Here is a 16,170-nt window from a genome sequence, read left to right on the forward strand (position 1 = left end):
GATCTCCTCCAGTATTGTTAAACAGACTACAACGAGTCCAGAAGGCGGCAGCCAGATTAGTTCCTAACATTCCAAAAGACATTCTATCGCGAATAGTTTAAAAAGACTCCACTGGCTTCCTTCCTGTCAAGCAAAGAATAGAATTCAAAGCCTTGACATTAACTTTCAGGGCCACCCAATTGAAAGGCCCCGTCTATATCTGTGGCAAAATCAAAAGATACCTGCCTCCCAGAGCTCTGTGCTCAGCCAACCATAACCTGCTCTACATTCCCAAGATCAAAAAGACCAGAGCAGGTGGGCGCTTCTTCTCCTACTTGGTGCCAAAGCTCTGGAATCTTCTACCGGATCGTACTAGAGGGGCCACATCAGAGAACTCATTCAGGAGCCTCTTAAAACCCACCTCTTTAGAAAGAACTAATCTTGACTGGTCCCTCCTCTGTTTAATTCTGCAACTGCGCCTTAACCTCACCGACTGCCAGGGGGCTCCTTATGGAGCAGCTGTTTTGCGCTATACAAACATATTTCATTCATTCATTCATCCTTCCACTTAGGCAAGGGGTACTGAGTGCAGTATGATGAGAATCAAATGGTAAACTAGGTCAACATCTCTTACGCTTGGTAAGCCTAGATTGTCACCTATGCGTGATATGGAGCTATGATGGACAATCAAAGGTGTGTGCTCAGTTTCTATCCTTAATGTATATTAGAGCAAATCTTATCAAACCGGGGGTGTGTTTCACTTTAAATGACTACTCAAGCATTTCAAATCCCAAAATATTTGGTGGAGTTGTCGCAAAGTACCTAAGAATATTTATTCAACATTCTATGTGCTGTAGAGCTAAGATATTTGACAGCCTCCCCCAAACCACAACACATTTGTTTGCTATACTAAAATCATATTCGAAAAAGAACATAAAAGTATTGTGTACAGGTAAGTGAAGCATGAACAGAGCTGTAACTATATAAATGTGCATAAACTGCATTATTTTTCCAAACCTTTCTTTGGGGGAAGGATGCTCAATTATGCTATAAAATATTTTTATAGGACTAGTTAGGTTGACATAACTGGCCCAGAGTGTTTGGAGTGTATGATTTGCCAGAGATTGTTATGTAAAATAGAATCTGGTGTTTGACATTGCACCAGGTTTACTGGCCTAATATGTATTGACATAGAACATTTGTAATTCACTGTGCTAAAATTCCTTATGGTAGAGTTCCAAAATTATGACCAATGTCACTGACCCAATGTGCTTTGAAATACACTATTTTCCGCATGTAGTCTCACAGAATAATTCAGTGTTTTTATGCACAGTATCAGAAAAACGAAGGGAGCCCCCCATACGTAATTTTGATTTGGCTCTTATGTCTCCACTTCCTCTAATCAACGTATTAGCCCCCCACACCCCCTGAAGTTTGATTCTAGTTGCGCCCCTGTTTCAGTGTAGCTGTGTATCTTAACTGTGCAAGCAAAGTGTAATACACCTGCTTTGTTTTCTTCTAGCGTTGCAACGAACTTAGTGAGACGTCTTTGTGAAAGAGGTAAGCGCGTAATCGGAAAGCTATTTCCTTCACTTATAAAGACGTTTTTTTTTCAAAGTTTGATGCATGCAACATGAGCAATATTATGAGAGTGCAAGGAAGATTACTCCCATGTTCCGACTCTGTCCCTTTCTCCATGTGTGCGTACCACCACCCTATGGCAGACCTGGAAGCTGCTCTGCTTAGCTTTATAACCAAAGCGCTGCATTTCCACCATGCATTTTAGTTTACCCTTTTCTGCCTTCTGGGTTCTTCTTCTCCCATGTTCAGCAAAGCCTAAGAGCTATTTTGTTCATGTTTACTTTCTTCGCCTTTGAATCTTTCTCCTAGGCTTGGCAGCTTTTGTGGCGTACTTCTCATTTAAGTCATGCACGCTTGATGTGCAGGCAGAGCAGGCTATATGTGCTTGTGTATGCACGTACACCAAGAAAGTGGTCATTACAAGGGTCATTAATCCATATGGCTTCACTCGCAAGGCCAAAATTTAAATTGCAATTGTAGTTATTTAGCGCTTACTACCCCTGACAAGGCATCAAAGTGGGTTTTGGCGAGTAGCACGCTACTTCGAAACTCAAAAATGATTAGTGGTGGATTAGTATAGGGAAATATGAAATTAATTTGAGTGGTGGACATGTGAGTCTGTTATTTGGATTGAAAAAGGATAGTGGAGGGATAGGTTTGCATTTACATAGCGCTTGTTACCGCTGATGAGGCAGGGAGTAGCACGCTTCTCCGAAACTTAAAACATGATTAGTGGTGAATTAGTGTAGGGAAATATGAAATTAATTTGAGCTGTGGACATGTGAGTCTGTTAGTTGGATTGAAAGGGATAGTGAACGGATAGAAGAGGGAAGGGTCTAGACAGTGTTTTTGGAGATCATGGCAGCAGGAGAAGTTTTGGGATGAGTAAAGGGGAGGTGGAGAGGGAAGAGCCAGAGAGAATGGTTTAGAAAGGTTTATTTTGGGGATCTCAATAGTAAAAGAGGTTTGAGATGAGGCAAGGAGGCATAAAAAAGGGAAGAGTCTAGAAAGGGGTATTCTGGGGATCACAGTAAAAGAATGGGGGTTGGGATGAGTAAGAAAATGATGGTAGAGGATGTATTGAGAGAGGTATAGGGTGAGTATAGAGTAGTGCATTGGAAATGCTGAATTAGGATTAAAGTAATAAATATGAAGATACACAAGTACATGGAAGGTATATATGTGCAAGGAAGGTAATATATCTAGATTTAACTTGTATTTAATAAACTCAGAATTTCAAGTGTTGCTGTACTTTAAGCTAATTTATTTGTTTTCATGGTTTATAAAAATATATATATATATATTTAATCCAATAGTGAAGCAATTGTAGAAAGTTATGATAAAAATTTTCTTATTTATACAGTGACCTATATACATGTTAAACATAGTATAATATACCCATAAGTAGTATGTACACTTATTAGGCAGAACTAAACATTCTTAAACTGAAATAAACATTTCTTAAGCAGAACTAATATGATGATAAATGATGTTCAAATTAGTAAAATGATGTCGCTTGGGTAATAACGGAAGTTGCTGACATGACCAGTCCTGTGAATCTTGTAACAGACCGGGATGCCGCCAACTGCTGTACCCTATTTGTTTGTTCACATTAAATAAGTTTATACTTTGAAAAATCCATACCCGTTCTGAGATTATCTGTTGTTGATTTACCATGAAATAAACAGACAACTATAGGTTTTGATTGTTCAATTGAGAGTCACCAGCGGGGGTTCAACAACTCAGTTATTTGTTTCAAATTGTTTAACTTAGTTCATTGAATGAAATCCCTTGCAGGCACAGTTACCTACTAATAGGCATAAATATAGAAGCACACTCAAGGTTTGTAACCTGGGCAAAATCTTCAAAACACCCAGAATCTACTTTGTAGGACAAAGAAGGGCACGCTTTGAGCAGGGGTTCCCACCCAAACCCATCTCATGCTCACTGGCTTCCAAAGGCATGCGAGTACCAACTGGGCGAGCCCTAGTAAGGTCATGGCTCAGTTCCTATCCAGACTCGCGCTTTGCATGTGCGACCGTGAGAGGCAAATTAGGTAGGGATGCTGCATAAGAACAAATCATTCTGTCCCGTGTTACCCGTCTGTGCTCCCCACCTTCATGCGAGTCCAATGCTTTTCAAGTCATGCCAATTACCACGCACCAGGCGTTATACTAACGCACTTAGGCCCCCATGTACTGCTGCTGCCGCCATCCAGATTTAATTTTAGGACAGTCTGTCCTCCCTGACCTTGACACATGTTGCTGCCCTTCTCATAGCCAAGAGAACCTTGCTCCTTCTTATTTAAATGATGAGTCATCCTTCCACCCTTCAAGAATTTCATAAAGCCTTTGTTTTATAAATCATTATTTTCAGGGCTACAATTCCCAGAATTCATCAATTTGGTCATTAGTAGCGCATTTTGCGAAACAAAGTATCTCCATAACATCTAGAAACCCTACTGAAACATCAAAGTTACTTATTCGTATCAGCTTCACTCCGTCAAACTGAACAGCTTATCATGCATTGCTCTTTAAGAAGTATGCTGTATATCAAAGAATTATAAAAATATGTTCCGAGGTATAACCATATTCAGGTATGCTGCGTATAGTTTAAAAATGCAAACACGCAGTAAATTACATATTGATTTATTTGTAATGTTCGATTTTGAGCTCACGCGCAATATACTTTACGTGAAGAAAATATTAATACATATGCCAAGATACATAGCTCATTATCTACAATAACACATTCAGAAGTATTTAAAATATCAAGTTTCAAAGTAGCTGTATCATTTGAGCAGCATGCAAACTGCCTGGAATGGTTCACCTAGAGCACATGACTAATCCCAACTCAACAATAGTATTCAATAACCTATGGATTAGCCGCTAATCCTGGGTTCCAGGATAGAATGCTACTGTCCGTAAAGCGCTTCAATGCCTCACCATTGGTAGAAAGCGCTATATAAATACAATTACAAAACCGTGCAGTAGTAAATGCATAGCGTCATAAACCTCTTTGGCCACATTCTTTATGCCAAGCGTCCTGAATTTCTGAACCATGCACATAATGCAGATGCTTCCACTGATAGAATAATTGCAAGTGACGAAATCAGAAACGAAGAAAGAGGTTGATGTAGGGATTTATCAGACTGCTTAAGCTCACACCTGAACAAATGGGAATCTCCACAGCAGGAGGGTTACATTTACAAAATATCTCTCAAGTTGTAAATTAGATTTTCAAGTCTGTAAATTCGTGTTTTGTGCAAGATGCAGTTGGTGCAAATTAGGGTGACCATTTTTCCTGTTTTTTTAGCCCGACTCTTTGTGCGCATGTAGACACTTTGGGTGCGCGGACGCAGACATAGGTTGGGGAGTGGGAAAATTATAAATAGCAAAACGCATTTTAAGTTTAATTCTGTATCCCACTCCTCTAAATCAAGTCCTTTTACAATATATCACTCGGCCAGATATTGAGTTTATCGAACCTGACTACTGCCTCGTACTGTAGGTGAGTTATAACTCCTTATTCACATTCTGGAGTAAGCACTGAATTCTTGGGATTGGCACTTATAAAGAGACACGTTTACGAGATAAATACTTCCATCATGCAACTGGTGTGAAATAGTGTTAAAACCTGAAACACCAATGGTAAACAACACTGTCCACCATGGATCTTACCCATTAGCCCCTATTGCCCCATGACCTAAGGAAATGGTTTCTACTTCCGGCTTTTCCCCTTAAAATGAAAATACTGGCTGCCTGTGTCCTGACAGGAAGCTTACTTTGGGCAGCACCAAGCAGGATATTTAAAGTGCTACACTAGCCAAGTGCAGCCAATTGGACAGACCACCCAAATGTAGGACAAACCTGGAAACTGGAAGCTTGTCCACCACATCCTCTCTCATTTCAAACTAATCTTAGTCTAGGAACATCAGGGGCCCGATTGACAGACTACAGCACATAAAGTACTAACTTATTACAAAATGCAAATCACCAATCTACAACCAGAGACCTTTGCTTCTCCTATCTTTTCTGCTCAGAGATCTTTGCCATGTATGTGGTGATCTCCAAACACTTACGTGTAGATTTTAGTAGTAAATGTGGGAGAAACATGGATTAATAAATGGGAAATACTAACCTATGGGAAGGGTTTAAGGAATTTCAGGAGGGTTTTTGGAGGGACATGCTAATTCAAAACACACACACACAGGACAGCTGCAATTCACCAAATATTTTTATAGTCATTACAGCCTTCAAGCTGTCACAACAGGTGTAAATGTACACCAGCCCAGCCTTGGAGTAAGTGGAGCCCCACACATGGCCAACGGCTAGTACTGCAATACACAATCCCATAGAAAGCAACAGAGATGGGGAGTTGAAATGACTCTCTTTATGAAATAAGTTTAAATTAATTAAATTAGTTCAACATTTAAACTCATAAAGGTAACTATTTTAAATGCATTCAAAATAATGTATAAGCATTACATTTTTTTCACACCTGTTAATAAACATTAAAAACACACGCCAAAATGGTAAGCTTTTTTTTAAAGTGAAATGTTCTTAATTAAATATGTAATGTTTAACCTAGTTTATTAAATATTGAATATTATTTATAAAATTAATCAATATATTAATTGAATTATTCAATAAACATTAAATTTGAAGAGTTAATATGCTGTAAAATATTATTTAATTCATTCCAGGTTAATAATAAATATCTCAAATTAATCTGCATGCATATTATGCAGTACAATAAATATAACTATATTAAAAATACAACCTTATCGAATTTCCATATGCTTCCCCATAAGTTGCTTTTTATGTCCTAGCGGAGGTCTCCGCCCCAGTAGCAGATACGTGTGCCTACTGGGTGTAACATACAGTACAGTCATAGTTACTTGTACTAACTTTACAGTCGTAAATACCATTGTGGGAGGCTCCACCCCCTCATTGGAGTGGGGTGAAGACCTGCAAGTCTGCACCTATGTGTAAATCTATTTAAAAGCGTGAATAGCGAAAAAGTGGAGTTATACATAGGTTTAGTGGTAGATATACAGGAGAAAATATGGACCTAAGTATTTAGCTTTGTGAATCGGGGCCATAGTATGTAACACTTTCTTTTGCATGCTTATTTCCTCTGTAGTATAATTAAAAAGTATTTTAGATAGTTCGGAGAGAATAATGATAATGGCCTTTTCAAGCAAAGTGGTAGTACGTCTGCAGGAGCAAGCAAGGCTGGCCATTCTGGCCGTCCGGTCCCTCCTGGTGCGCTACAAGGTATAGGGCTGCTTCTTTGGCTCGCTGAGCTGCCCTGGCCCTGGCCTGAAAGCAACCAAAGTAATTTTAATAGACTGTTAACTGGCACACAAACAGTGATGGCCATCATATCCTCGCACAGTATTTAAAACAGATCATATTTGTTTTTTTCATATGATTTACTATGAAAATTTGCTTACTGATCAATACTATTTGATTGGCATGGCATCTTGTGCGGTACAAATATTGGTCTGCAGTGCAACCAGTTTTTTATGTCTTGCCTACCAAATGCTCTTGCCTCATCACATAAAAAAATATATAATAAAAGTACATATTTTTCTACATAATAGGCTTTTAGTCAGCCCTCTTGCTCCATTGGTCTTCTCAGCTGTCAATTGCATGTTTTGCATATCTGCCTAAAAATAAGTAAGCACACCTCACTGCGAGGGTGGTGATCCAGTACATTACCATGTTAGTGCATTTTTACTTTCTATTTGTTATCCTTTTTCTTTTAAGCCATCTTTATCTGTTTAAACTATTTTTACACGTTACCATAATTCAGAGTCAATAGTACATTTTCTTTACTCCAGTAAGAATCATATTTTCCTGTGGTTTTTCATTAAGTAAGGTTTCTGTAAAGTATGCCTCACTGCTAGGAAGCATTCACGCTTTTCTATAAAAACTATATGTCTTGATTAGTTTTCTAAATTTCAGGTTTACATTGATGGCTACCATCTTTAGGTAGAGGCACGTATGAATCTTTTTCTTTTGATTTTATGGTATACGCTTGCAATAAACAATTAGAAATAATGTAACCATCACACTCACTTGTCACGGTCAGATCAATTGGCTTTGCCAATGTTTGTTATTTTTTGTGGCACACAATTTCTTTATACGTACCTTCATGCTTTTATACTTCAGGGAAAATATTGCTCCTGACAACTGCAGCTAATGAAAAAAGTCATAAGTATCCCATTAAATCCTGTACGATGTCGGGTTTTAAGCTAATCCACGTCCAGTTACATCAAAGAAAAAACATGTACACCTGAGGTAGCACAGTCCTAATGGATTTACTAATGCTTCTCTTAATTGAAATTTATGCCGCTCTACCTGTTCGCTATATTGATCTTTCTGCTGCAAATGTAAAGCCACCTTTGTGAAATCCACAAACCTTTCCATCGCCCAGGTAACCAACAGATGTTCTGCAGTGGTGGAGAATGCACATCGCCCTTTGTTTCTCCTCGCACCATTAAACCTCTAGACATCTTCTCCCTTCCCCCATTGGGCTAATGGTGCAGGGAAGCAATTGCGTGTATGCAGCATGGGTGCCTCAAACATGGATTAGGCCGTTCCATGTATAGTAACCGTTCCTGGTGTCACTCATCTTGGGTTAGACTATCTTACAGGGTCTTTTGCAGGTATTACTACATTTAATGAGATGGCCATGCAGATTTTCAGGTAGGGCTCTAGTTCCTTGAGCCTCTTGCTTCTTGGTAGCTAGAGGTATAACAATGCACCTGGTCCCTAATTAAAACTGCCCATAAACTTGGAGTCGTTCAGTGAAACAAACAGCCCTTTCTGGGGGTCAAGGCTTCTCGTGCCTATGGGTATGTTTACATTTTCTATGTTCGGGTTTGTTGGAGACAAAGTGACTCAAATTTTGTTAAATTCTTTCAAAAACACTACAAAGAATCTTCATTAGCAAACCCAGTATTTGTGCTTTGTAGACGCCCCTTGAAATCTGTAAAGGATTAGAGAGCGCCCTAATCTCCTCTGCGCTTTACGCTAGTCTGAGGTTGTGGAAATCAAATGACCATGGAGGAAAACTACTAGAAAAGGGAAAGGGAACCCATTCTAATAATTCAATTTTAGGTCTGGGAGAAAAGGAGGACAATCAAACCAAACACTCAGAGACCCCTGTCAAATACATTTGTGAATGCACCCAGCCCACAACACAGTCACAGAGACTTAAAACATCTCTGTCCCTTTTTCGACCAGGATGTGTATGTGCCCTTGGGTGAGTTGTTAGTGTGGATGGTACGGAAGAGTATGAATGTGGATGTGATAGGTCAGTACGATTGTGTGGTAAATTGACAGGGGTCTCTTTGAGAAAACTCTACTCTGTGTGCAAAAATGTACATGACTTTTGTTCACTTATACAATGCATAAAGACGGAAAAGACGGGTAAATTATCAATAATATGAATGGTTTTTAACGCTTTTTTATATCAATAATGAAAAAAATTAAATTAAAAAAATCTAATAAAATGTTTTGATAAAGTGATAATGTTTTACTTATCATGTTTCAGAGTTTACACCAATAGCCCAGTGGAGCAGATTTAGCCCTAAAATTAAAGAAATAGAGGTCAAGAGGGAGGTATTTGATAAAGGGGATGGAGGAAAATACATTTCAGCTGGAGATGAGCAAGTAGCTCATAAATATGGCATTGGAAATAGCAAATGATGTGGCTGTAGAAGATACAGTGAAGTGTGCCTGATGGCTCGGAGACTATGACTAGTAGTGGTGGAGAGAGAGCTCCAGGAAAGAATAGAGGCAAAAGTTTGTCTGAAGAGGGAGGGAAATTAACATACATTTCCAATGGAGATTTTAATGCAGAAAGAGTGAGGTAGTTGTTGCACCTTTACATCCTAGATCATTTGGAAGTGTTGAATACTGTAAAAAAGGGTTTAAAAATAAAACAAACAAAAAACTTTACCCGAGTTCTGCGCACAATAAATTGTCACAAGTGTCACACATAGATCATGAAAATGTCTGACATAACCACACTGCACATGTAGGAGTGTCACACATAAGCAGTTTGAAAAATTGACCGCCCTGGTGTGGGCATAGTCCTCTCCTCAATTTCTCTGGTGTCTCAGTAACACATTGCTTTAGCAAAAGGGTCCTTTTGCTCTTCCTTGACTGCAGTTCTTTGATGGCTGATCACTGTATCCTTAAGATGTGCTGCAGTTGGGGACATCCTGTTATGCAGGTAGAAAACATTTCCGAAGCGCAACGCGCGCTGAGGCGTCTTGACGCTAAAAAGCAAGGCTTCAGCTAAGTTGGGAGAAAAGTACTAAGACTAAGGGGAAAAGAACCTGGTTTTAAGCAGCTTCATTACAGAACCTCTGTTAGAGTGAGAGCTAATCGAGGAAGGCAAGGCATATGCCCGGTAGGAAAGGCTCCTGCCACTCCACTTAGCCTTTCTGAGGGAGTTCTTTGAACTTTTAAGTTGTTTCTGGATAATTAAAACCAGTCTAAACCACAGTGAACGTGTTAAGAAAAGAATATGTTTCTTATTAAATTCCAGAAGCTTTCCTACCCAGCTATATTGTGCACTCTGATAAAATATCTGAAAACACACTTGTTTAAAACATTGCATACACAATTTTCCATTTTTTCTTTGTTCTGTCGACACCCTATTCTTAACAGTATGTTCTTTTGAGTCACCCTGGTTTGTAAATAAGGTTTCTGATATGATGCTAAGTTTCTATGCATCATGTTGCTCAAATATTGTAAACCGTTATCCTTCACTGTCTACTTGATTGTTTAGAAGGATGTTATGTTTTCTCAATTATGACTGTTAATTTTTTTTTCAGAAACGCCCCCAGAAGCTCTGATACTAGAATCTCCATTCACTAATATACGCGAAGAGGCTAAAAGTCACCCCTTTTCAGTGGTAAGTACAGTTAATTTTTTTCTCTGCAGCACCTATGTAGGTGGTGATGGGTATGTATTTTCTTTTAAATCCGCTTTCAGATGTCTTATTTAAAGATCTTTAAAGATGTTATGGAATATGGTCTTCTGCCATATTTGTCCCTTTTTCCAGGCAGCCTGCCAAATGTACCTCGGGAGATGGTGAGGCACTGAAGCCTTCCAGTGTTGGGGTGATGAAAGTAAATGTTCCTAAATGCTTGGCTTTTTGTAGACTTTGATGATAGATTTGCTCTTTTCTAACACCGGATTATCTCAATTGGTCCACACACGCTTCCCAAGTGCTTATATTGATAGGTAGGAGGCACTTACTTTGTTTTTGGTGGAGGTTGTTTGTGTTTGGTTCTGTACCAGTGGGATCGGAACCTATACTTTACTCTAGCAGGCATGGTTGGGTGAATTGCCTGCCCAGTTTCCATAATGAAGCAGCTCTAGACAAGGTTCCTTTTTTGTTTCTCAATGATTGTTCCCTTTATGTAAAGTACTCTTCAATAGTATCAGTTTGAACCGTTGCACATATTATAATACAATGCAGAGGGATGGTGGAGAGATTGATATACTGTTAAATGCAGATATCATCTTACTCGTACTTAGGCCCCCCCTTAAACATTATGCACACACATATAGCTTTAATAAATATGAAATGTGCAGCGTGTAATATTCAATGTATTGCTGTTGTTGAGTGCGTGGAGGGAAATGTATCTGTTGAGGTGAGGGAGTAGAATGCACTCCACCCCCCCATACCTTAAGTCCAAAACATAAGTACCACGGCCAATGAGAGGATGTGGCCTAATGGCTAGAGAGGTCACCTCGAAGCTGGTGAACCAGGTTCGAGTCTTGGCAGGGACGCTTAACATCCTGTGATTCTGGGCAAATCACTTAACCTCCCCGTGCCTAACAAAACGAATGTACCCGTCTGTAGAATAACTGGTGCTCATGGAAAGCGCTCTGAAACCTTTGGGTCTTGTTCGCACTTTTAAATATCCCCCCTTCCTTAAAATGAAGCGTAGAAAGGAATGTCCTTCTTAAATTGTGAACTCTTGTGTAAAAGGAAACCCTGGTAAGTGGTTTTCGTTAAAAAAGATGGAAACACCATGCCCACTTAAGGTGGCATGCCTCACCTTGAAACAAATTATTTATTTAAAACCGTTTTTATTGGTATTGTTTGGTTTTCCATGCTCATATCGTGTTGTGTCGTCAGGACCGGCTTTAGGGCAGTGCGACTGGTGCAGTCGCACTGGGCACTGACCTGTGGAGGGGGGTGCTGTGACCTCAGGGGGGAGCTGTGTATAGCAATATCTTATGATAGGAGAGATGAAGGACACTTTTGCAGGTGGTAGGGAGAGAATCTGAGGAGATGGTCAATGGGATGTGGGGGCGCAGAAAGTGATTGTGGCACTGGGCGCCGCCAGCACTAAAGCCGGCCCTGTGTGTCGTAATTACAATCTAAATATAAACGAATAATGCATTTATTCATGTGAACCGTGTTTCTTAGAATTCACACCCTTACCTTTTTGAACGTGGGGGTAATGATGGTGCTTTTAAACAGTGCTTTATGTAAAGTTAAACCATGTTTATAGAAACCAAACGATCCACTGGAGATATTGAAGACCGTTCTGGTAGACGAGAGGGTATTAATTGTAATATTGTGTATCCTTTGAGTTAACTTCTGTACTAGCCCTGTAATGGATCTGACTCTGTCCTAAGGGAAATCAGGATTTCATTTCACTAATCATCCAGAGGTTTTCTCCTCAGTTTTCTGTCTTCCTTCGTGTGTTGTGTGATGTTACACTTCCTGCTTATTTCTTGACTCTGCTTTTCTACTGTGTTAAGCTGGGTGCTGATGGGAGGGTGGACTCACCTTGAGCTTTTTCTAATTGTTTAGGTGCAAGGTTTTATGATTGCATAGTGTTATCTTATTTTTGTTATAATTGTGTAACGTAAACAGTTGATCTGTTTTGTTAAGTATTTTCGTGAAGCCACAAGCTTAAAAACGAACAGGGTAAGGTTATAAGGATCCTTCCCACCTAACTAATAATGGTCAGCATGTTTCTTCCTATATTGATTGCCATAAGGTTCATATGCATTCTTCGGGACCTTGTCTAACCAGTGTCTTATGCTTTCTCCTTAGTTCTCTTAAGTGTGTAAAGAATCTATGAAGGCAGTATAAAGAAAGAATTACCTTATAGTGGATTCTACTATGGCCTTGTTGATAATTATATATGCACACATAGTCTGGCGTAGGACCTATGGCGAATCAGCCAAAATGGGGTTGTCCCTTATTGATTTTCGTTGTAGATGCATCTACCATAAGCCCTGCTGCCACCCTTCCTGCCCGAGTGCGAGTGTGTGGAGGGCCCATACTTCATGGAGACGGAGCCTCAGATGGGTCAATGTGCCCCTGGCCTCACTCAGCAGTGACAATAAATAGCTTCTTAATCTGCACTTCTGCTTATATGGTTTATGCCATGGTGTGATGCCATGTGCAGCAATCCTAAACAAAGGTATTTAACCAGAACCAGGAACATTTGCTCTGTAGTTATAAATGCAATTATTTTATCATGTGATGTCATGCCCACGAAATCTTTTCCGTAAATCATGAAAATGCATTATATCCACTAATTTGGGATTTTATTTTTTTGGGGGTGGAGGATGTAGTGTCAGTTTTTTTTCCCTTCCCTCGTACAAAAGAGTATCTGTGCACCTCACTGCATTTAGATTAAGAAACCACCAAAACGCTTTCCTTAGCTTAACCACTGCTCCTTGTTTAATTAGTGCCTTCCTCCTGAGAGGTGAATAAAACCTAAACATACTAATTGCAACCAGGGCCTATTGTTAGCTGAAACATCTAGATCTCAATTGTACCTCTACAGACAGAATGTGTTTAACACAAGGCATGGTTTCCAAAAAAACCCAAATATTATTCAATATCTTTCTCTTAATTTTTATACTGCAGATAATCTAACAGCAGTCCTTTCTTCAGATCATGTATCGTTTTTAATAAACATTTTCCTTTTCCTTGCTAGCTGTATTAAAGGAAACGTAATTTAAAAAACATAAAGGGCAACGTGCTTTGTGGACCAGCAAGGCCATTTCAAGGTTCTTGCCATATTTACCAATCACCCTACCTTTGGCTTTGTGGTTTTTTAAGTAAATACTGCTCCTTGATGGCATTATTGAACCATAACATGCTTTATAAATGTATATATTTATTTATAAGTGTTTTTGCCCTCGACAATAGAACATCACAGCTTCATCCACAAACTAGCTTAAACAACCCTGAATTAGCCATAAATAGCTAATTGTACCTTACAATGCAAGACCATGTTATATATAACAATAGTTAAAACTGTGGTAAGCTATTAAAAAATGTAAAACTACAATAGCAAAAAGCTGCAACAGATGGTGAAATAATGCGTTCATGTACACCCGCCAAGGATTTAATGTTTCAGAGAAACTGTATGTGCAAACTTTTCGATTTGGACCCTGACAGAACAAAGCAAGCAAAAAGAACACAATTTAGATTTGGATGTCATTGTGCAAATCTTACTGATGGGATCAATAGTAGGGAGACCCACCCATATGCCAAGGAAATATATCTGCGGTAAACAACTCGTTCTCATTAAGAAATGAATATTATCAGCCTGTGTTTGTGGATCATGGTGTGTTTTCTCCAAGAGTACAGAGTCTACTGGTGGCAAATATGTTTTTAATCTGGTACAATACGATATCGAGATTTTAACTTGTGTTCTGATGGACACTTCTAACTGCAGATTCTTGTCAAGGCATTTGTAGAGCGCACTGTCACCAAGCAGTTTCCTGGCGCTATTACTCATACCGCTGTGGAACCCTTCCTGGCTTTCCCTGTGAGGAGTCCACTCCTGGGCACCCCCAGGGTGAAGCCAGGCATCCTAGCGCTGTTGGGGCCGGTGTGGAGGTTAAGCAAGCTATTGCCCAGAGTTGCAGCGTGGGGCCCGAGATTAGAATAGGCACCGAGGCGAGAATTGTCAGGTCCGAGGAAATTGAGCCCAAGACCAGCTGAGGCGGGAATTGAACCCCGGTCCCAGGCCAGAACTCTGCATCAGGGTCTGCCGCTCTAACCATTGAGCCACACTCCTCCACAACGTATATAGGCCCCAGGCACCAAACTGTTGTGTCTTTTGCAGCAGTGCTTCAGTGCATCTTGTGGCTCTGCCCCAGATGTGACGAAGCAGAGCTGCCTAGAAGTGCTATGGTAGCCCGCGGATGTCAGTTCCTTTCTCTCCACACCTTCCAATGCTGACCCAGAGCTCAGCTCCCAGCTTTTTCAGTTTTCAGATGACTGCAAAACGTTTCTTTAGTATGCTAGAGAATTATGTCTGCACCCACGAATGTCATACAATGAATCCATGCAGCAAGTGCACGAAGCAGGTGTTTTTCATAGATATACAAGAGGTGTGCCTCTGGTACCTGGCCTTATGACACAGTATCATGTGGTAAGTGTGCCAACATACGCCCAAAGACAATTCACGATGAGGAGGCAAAGTTGTGTGATGCTGAACACAAGAAAAGTTGCTGCTGTTGCGTAGATCCTTCTCTAAGTTGCAGTCCCGTTCATGGAACCTTTCCCTTGACAAATCCACCCCCTGCTTAAAATCTACTGGTAAATTCGAATCCAAATGCATGCAAAAAATTTCGGAATGGGACACAAACCCATCCCCCTACTCTGAATCTAAAAAGAAGGCGCAAGAGTTCCGGGATGTAATTCCCACTTCATAAAGTTTAAAGTTTTTCCGATTCCTTAGTTGTTCCAGAAGCTCCCCAAGATTCCTTGGCCATCATCAACCCTACAGTCTATCAAAACCTTTAAAGAAGCCACAATGCACATTTTAGTGTGCCTCAAGTTACCTCTGGCAAAAGCAGTGTATGTTATGTAATCAAATTCCATGTGGTGCATATGAGTCCGCCCAGTGCAATAAATGGAAGAATAACCATGGTAGAGAATCCGATGATAAAAGGACCGTGAGTCATAAGTTAGAGGACACCCCACCACAGCAACAATGGTAGGCATGTGGATCCCGTGTTCCCAGTGTGCATTACACAAGAGACTTATCATCCCCGACAACGAGCACCGCATTTGGTGCCGTGATGCGATGAACGGAGTGTGCTTCCCGATCCCCTCCAGGTTCTTAGTGTCTCTATTTCTTTGTTCCGAAACAGGGGCCTAAGGCCTATCTTGGATTCCAACTCCTAATCTTGTGTTCTTAGCTTTGTGTATCATCCATGTCAATTACACCAGGTGACATGTGAGAGCTCTGCAGTGGGACCCGAAACACCAGTGACCTCAGCATTGAAGTCGCCATTTTAACACAATCCAAGTCTTGAAAGAGATGGTTCAAGATCTGTAGTGGCGGCAGACCAATCAGACTGAGCAGTCCGTTGTAACAGATGCATCACTACTAGGTTGGTTCTGAAGAAGATCAAGAATAACTGGGTCCAAGTCATCGTGGTGACCCTGCATTGGGCCAAAAGTGTGTAGTACAGAGAACTGCAGAGTATTTGCATTAGTCTACCGATCCGGCTACCATTTCAGGATGACCTTTTGTCAGAGCAGCTGGGCAGAGTCCTCAATCTAAATCTGCACAACTTACACTTTAAT

At 40.2% G+C, this 16,170-nt stretch overlaps 1 protein-coding gene across 5 annotated transcripts in view; it reads left to right on the forward strand.

Moving 5' to 3' along the window:
- ABHD12 (abhydrolase domain containing 12, lysophospholipase) overlaps positions 1-16,170 on the forward strand; it is a 454,310-nt gene that overhangs the window by 355,674 nt on the left and 82,466 nt on the right. For all 5 annotated transcript variants that reach the window (XM_086927196.1, XM_086927195.1, XM_086927194.1 and 2 more), the window contains 2 exons: positions 1,502-1,539; positions 10,418-10,497. In XM_086927196.1, the coding sequence (XP_086783322.1) occupies positions 1,502-1,539; positions 10,418-10,497 (118 nt within the window). The remainder of the gene's footprint in view (positions 1-1,501; positions 1,540-10,417; positions 10,498-16,170) is intronic.

The sequence above is a fragment of the Lissotriton vulgaris genome, chromosome 6 (assembly GCF_964263255.1).
Source record: "Lissotriton vulgaris chromosome 6, aLisVul1.2, whole genome shotgun sequence".
Classification (NCBI taxonomy): domain Eukaryota; kingdom Metazoa; phylum Chordata; class Amphibia; order Caudata; family Salamandridae; genus Lissotriton; species Lissotriton vulgaris.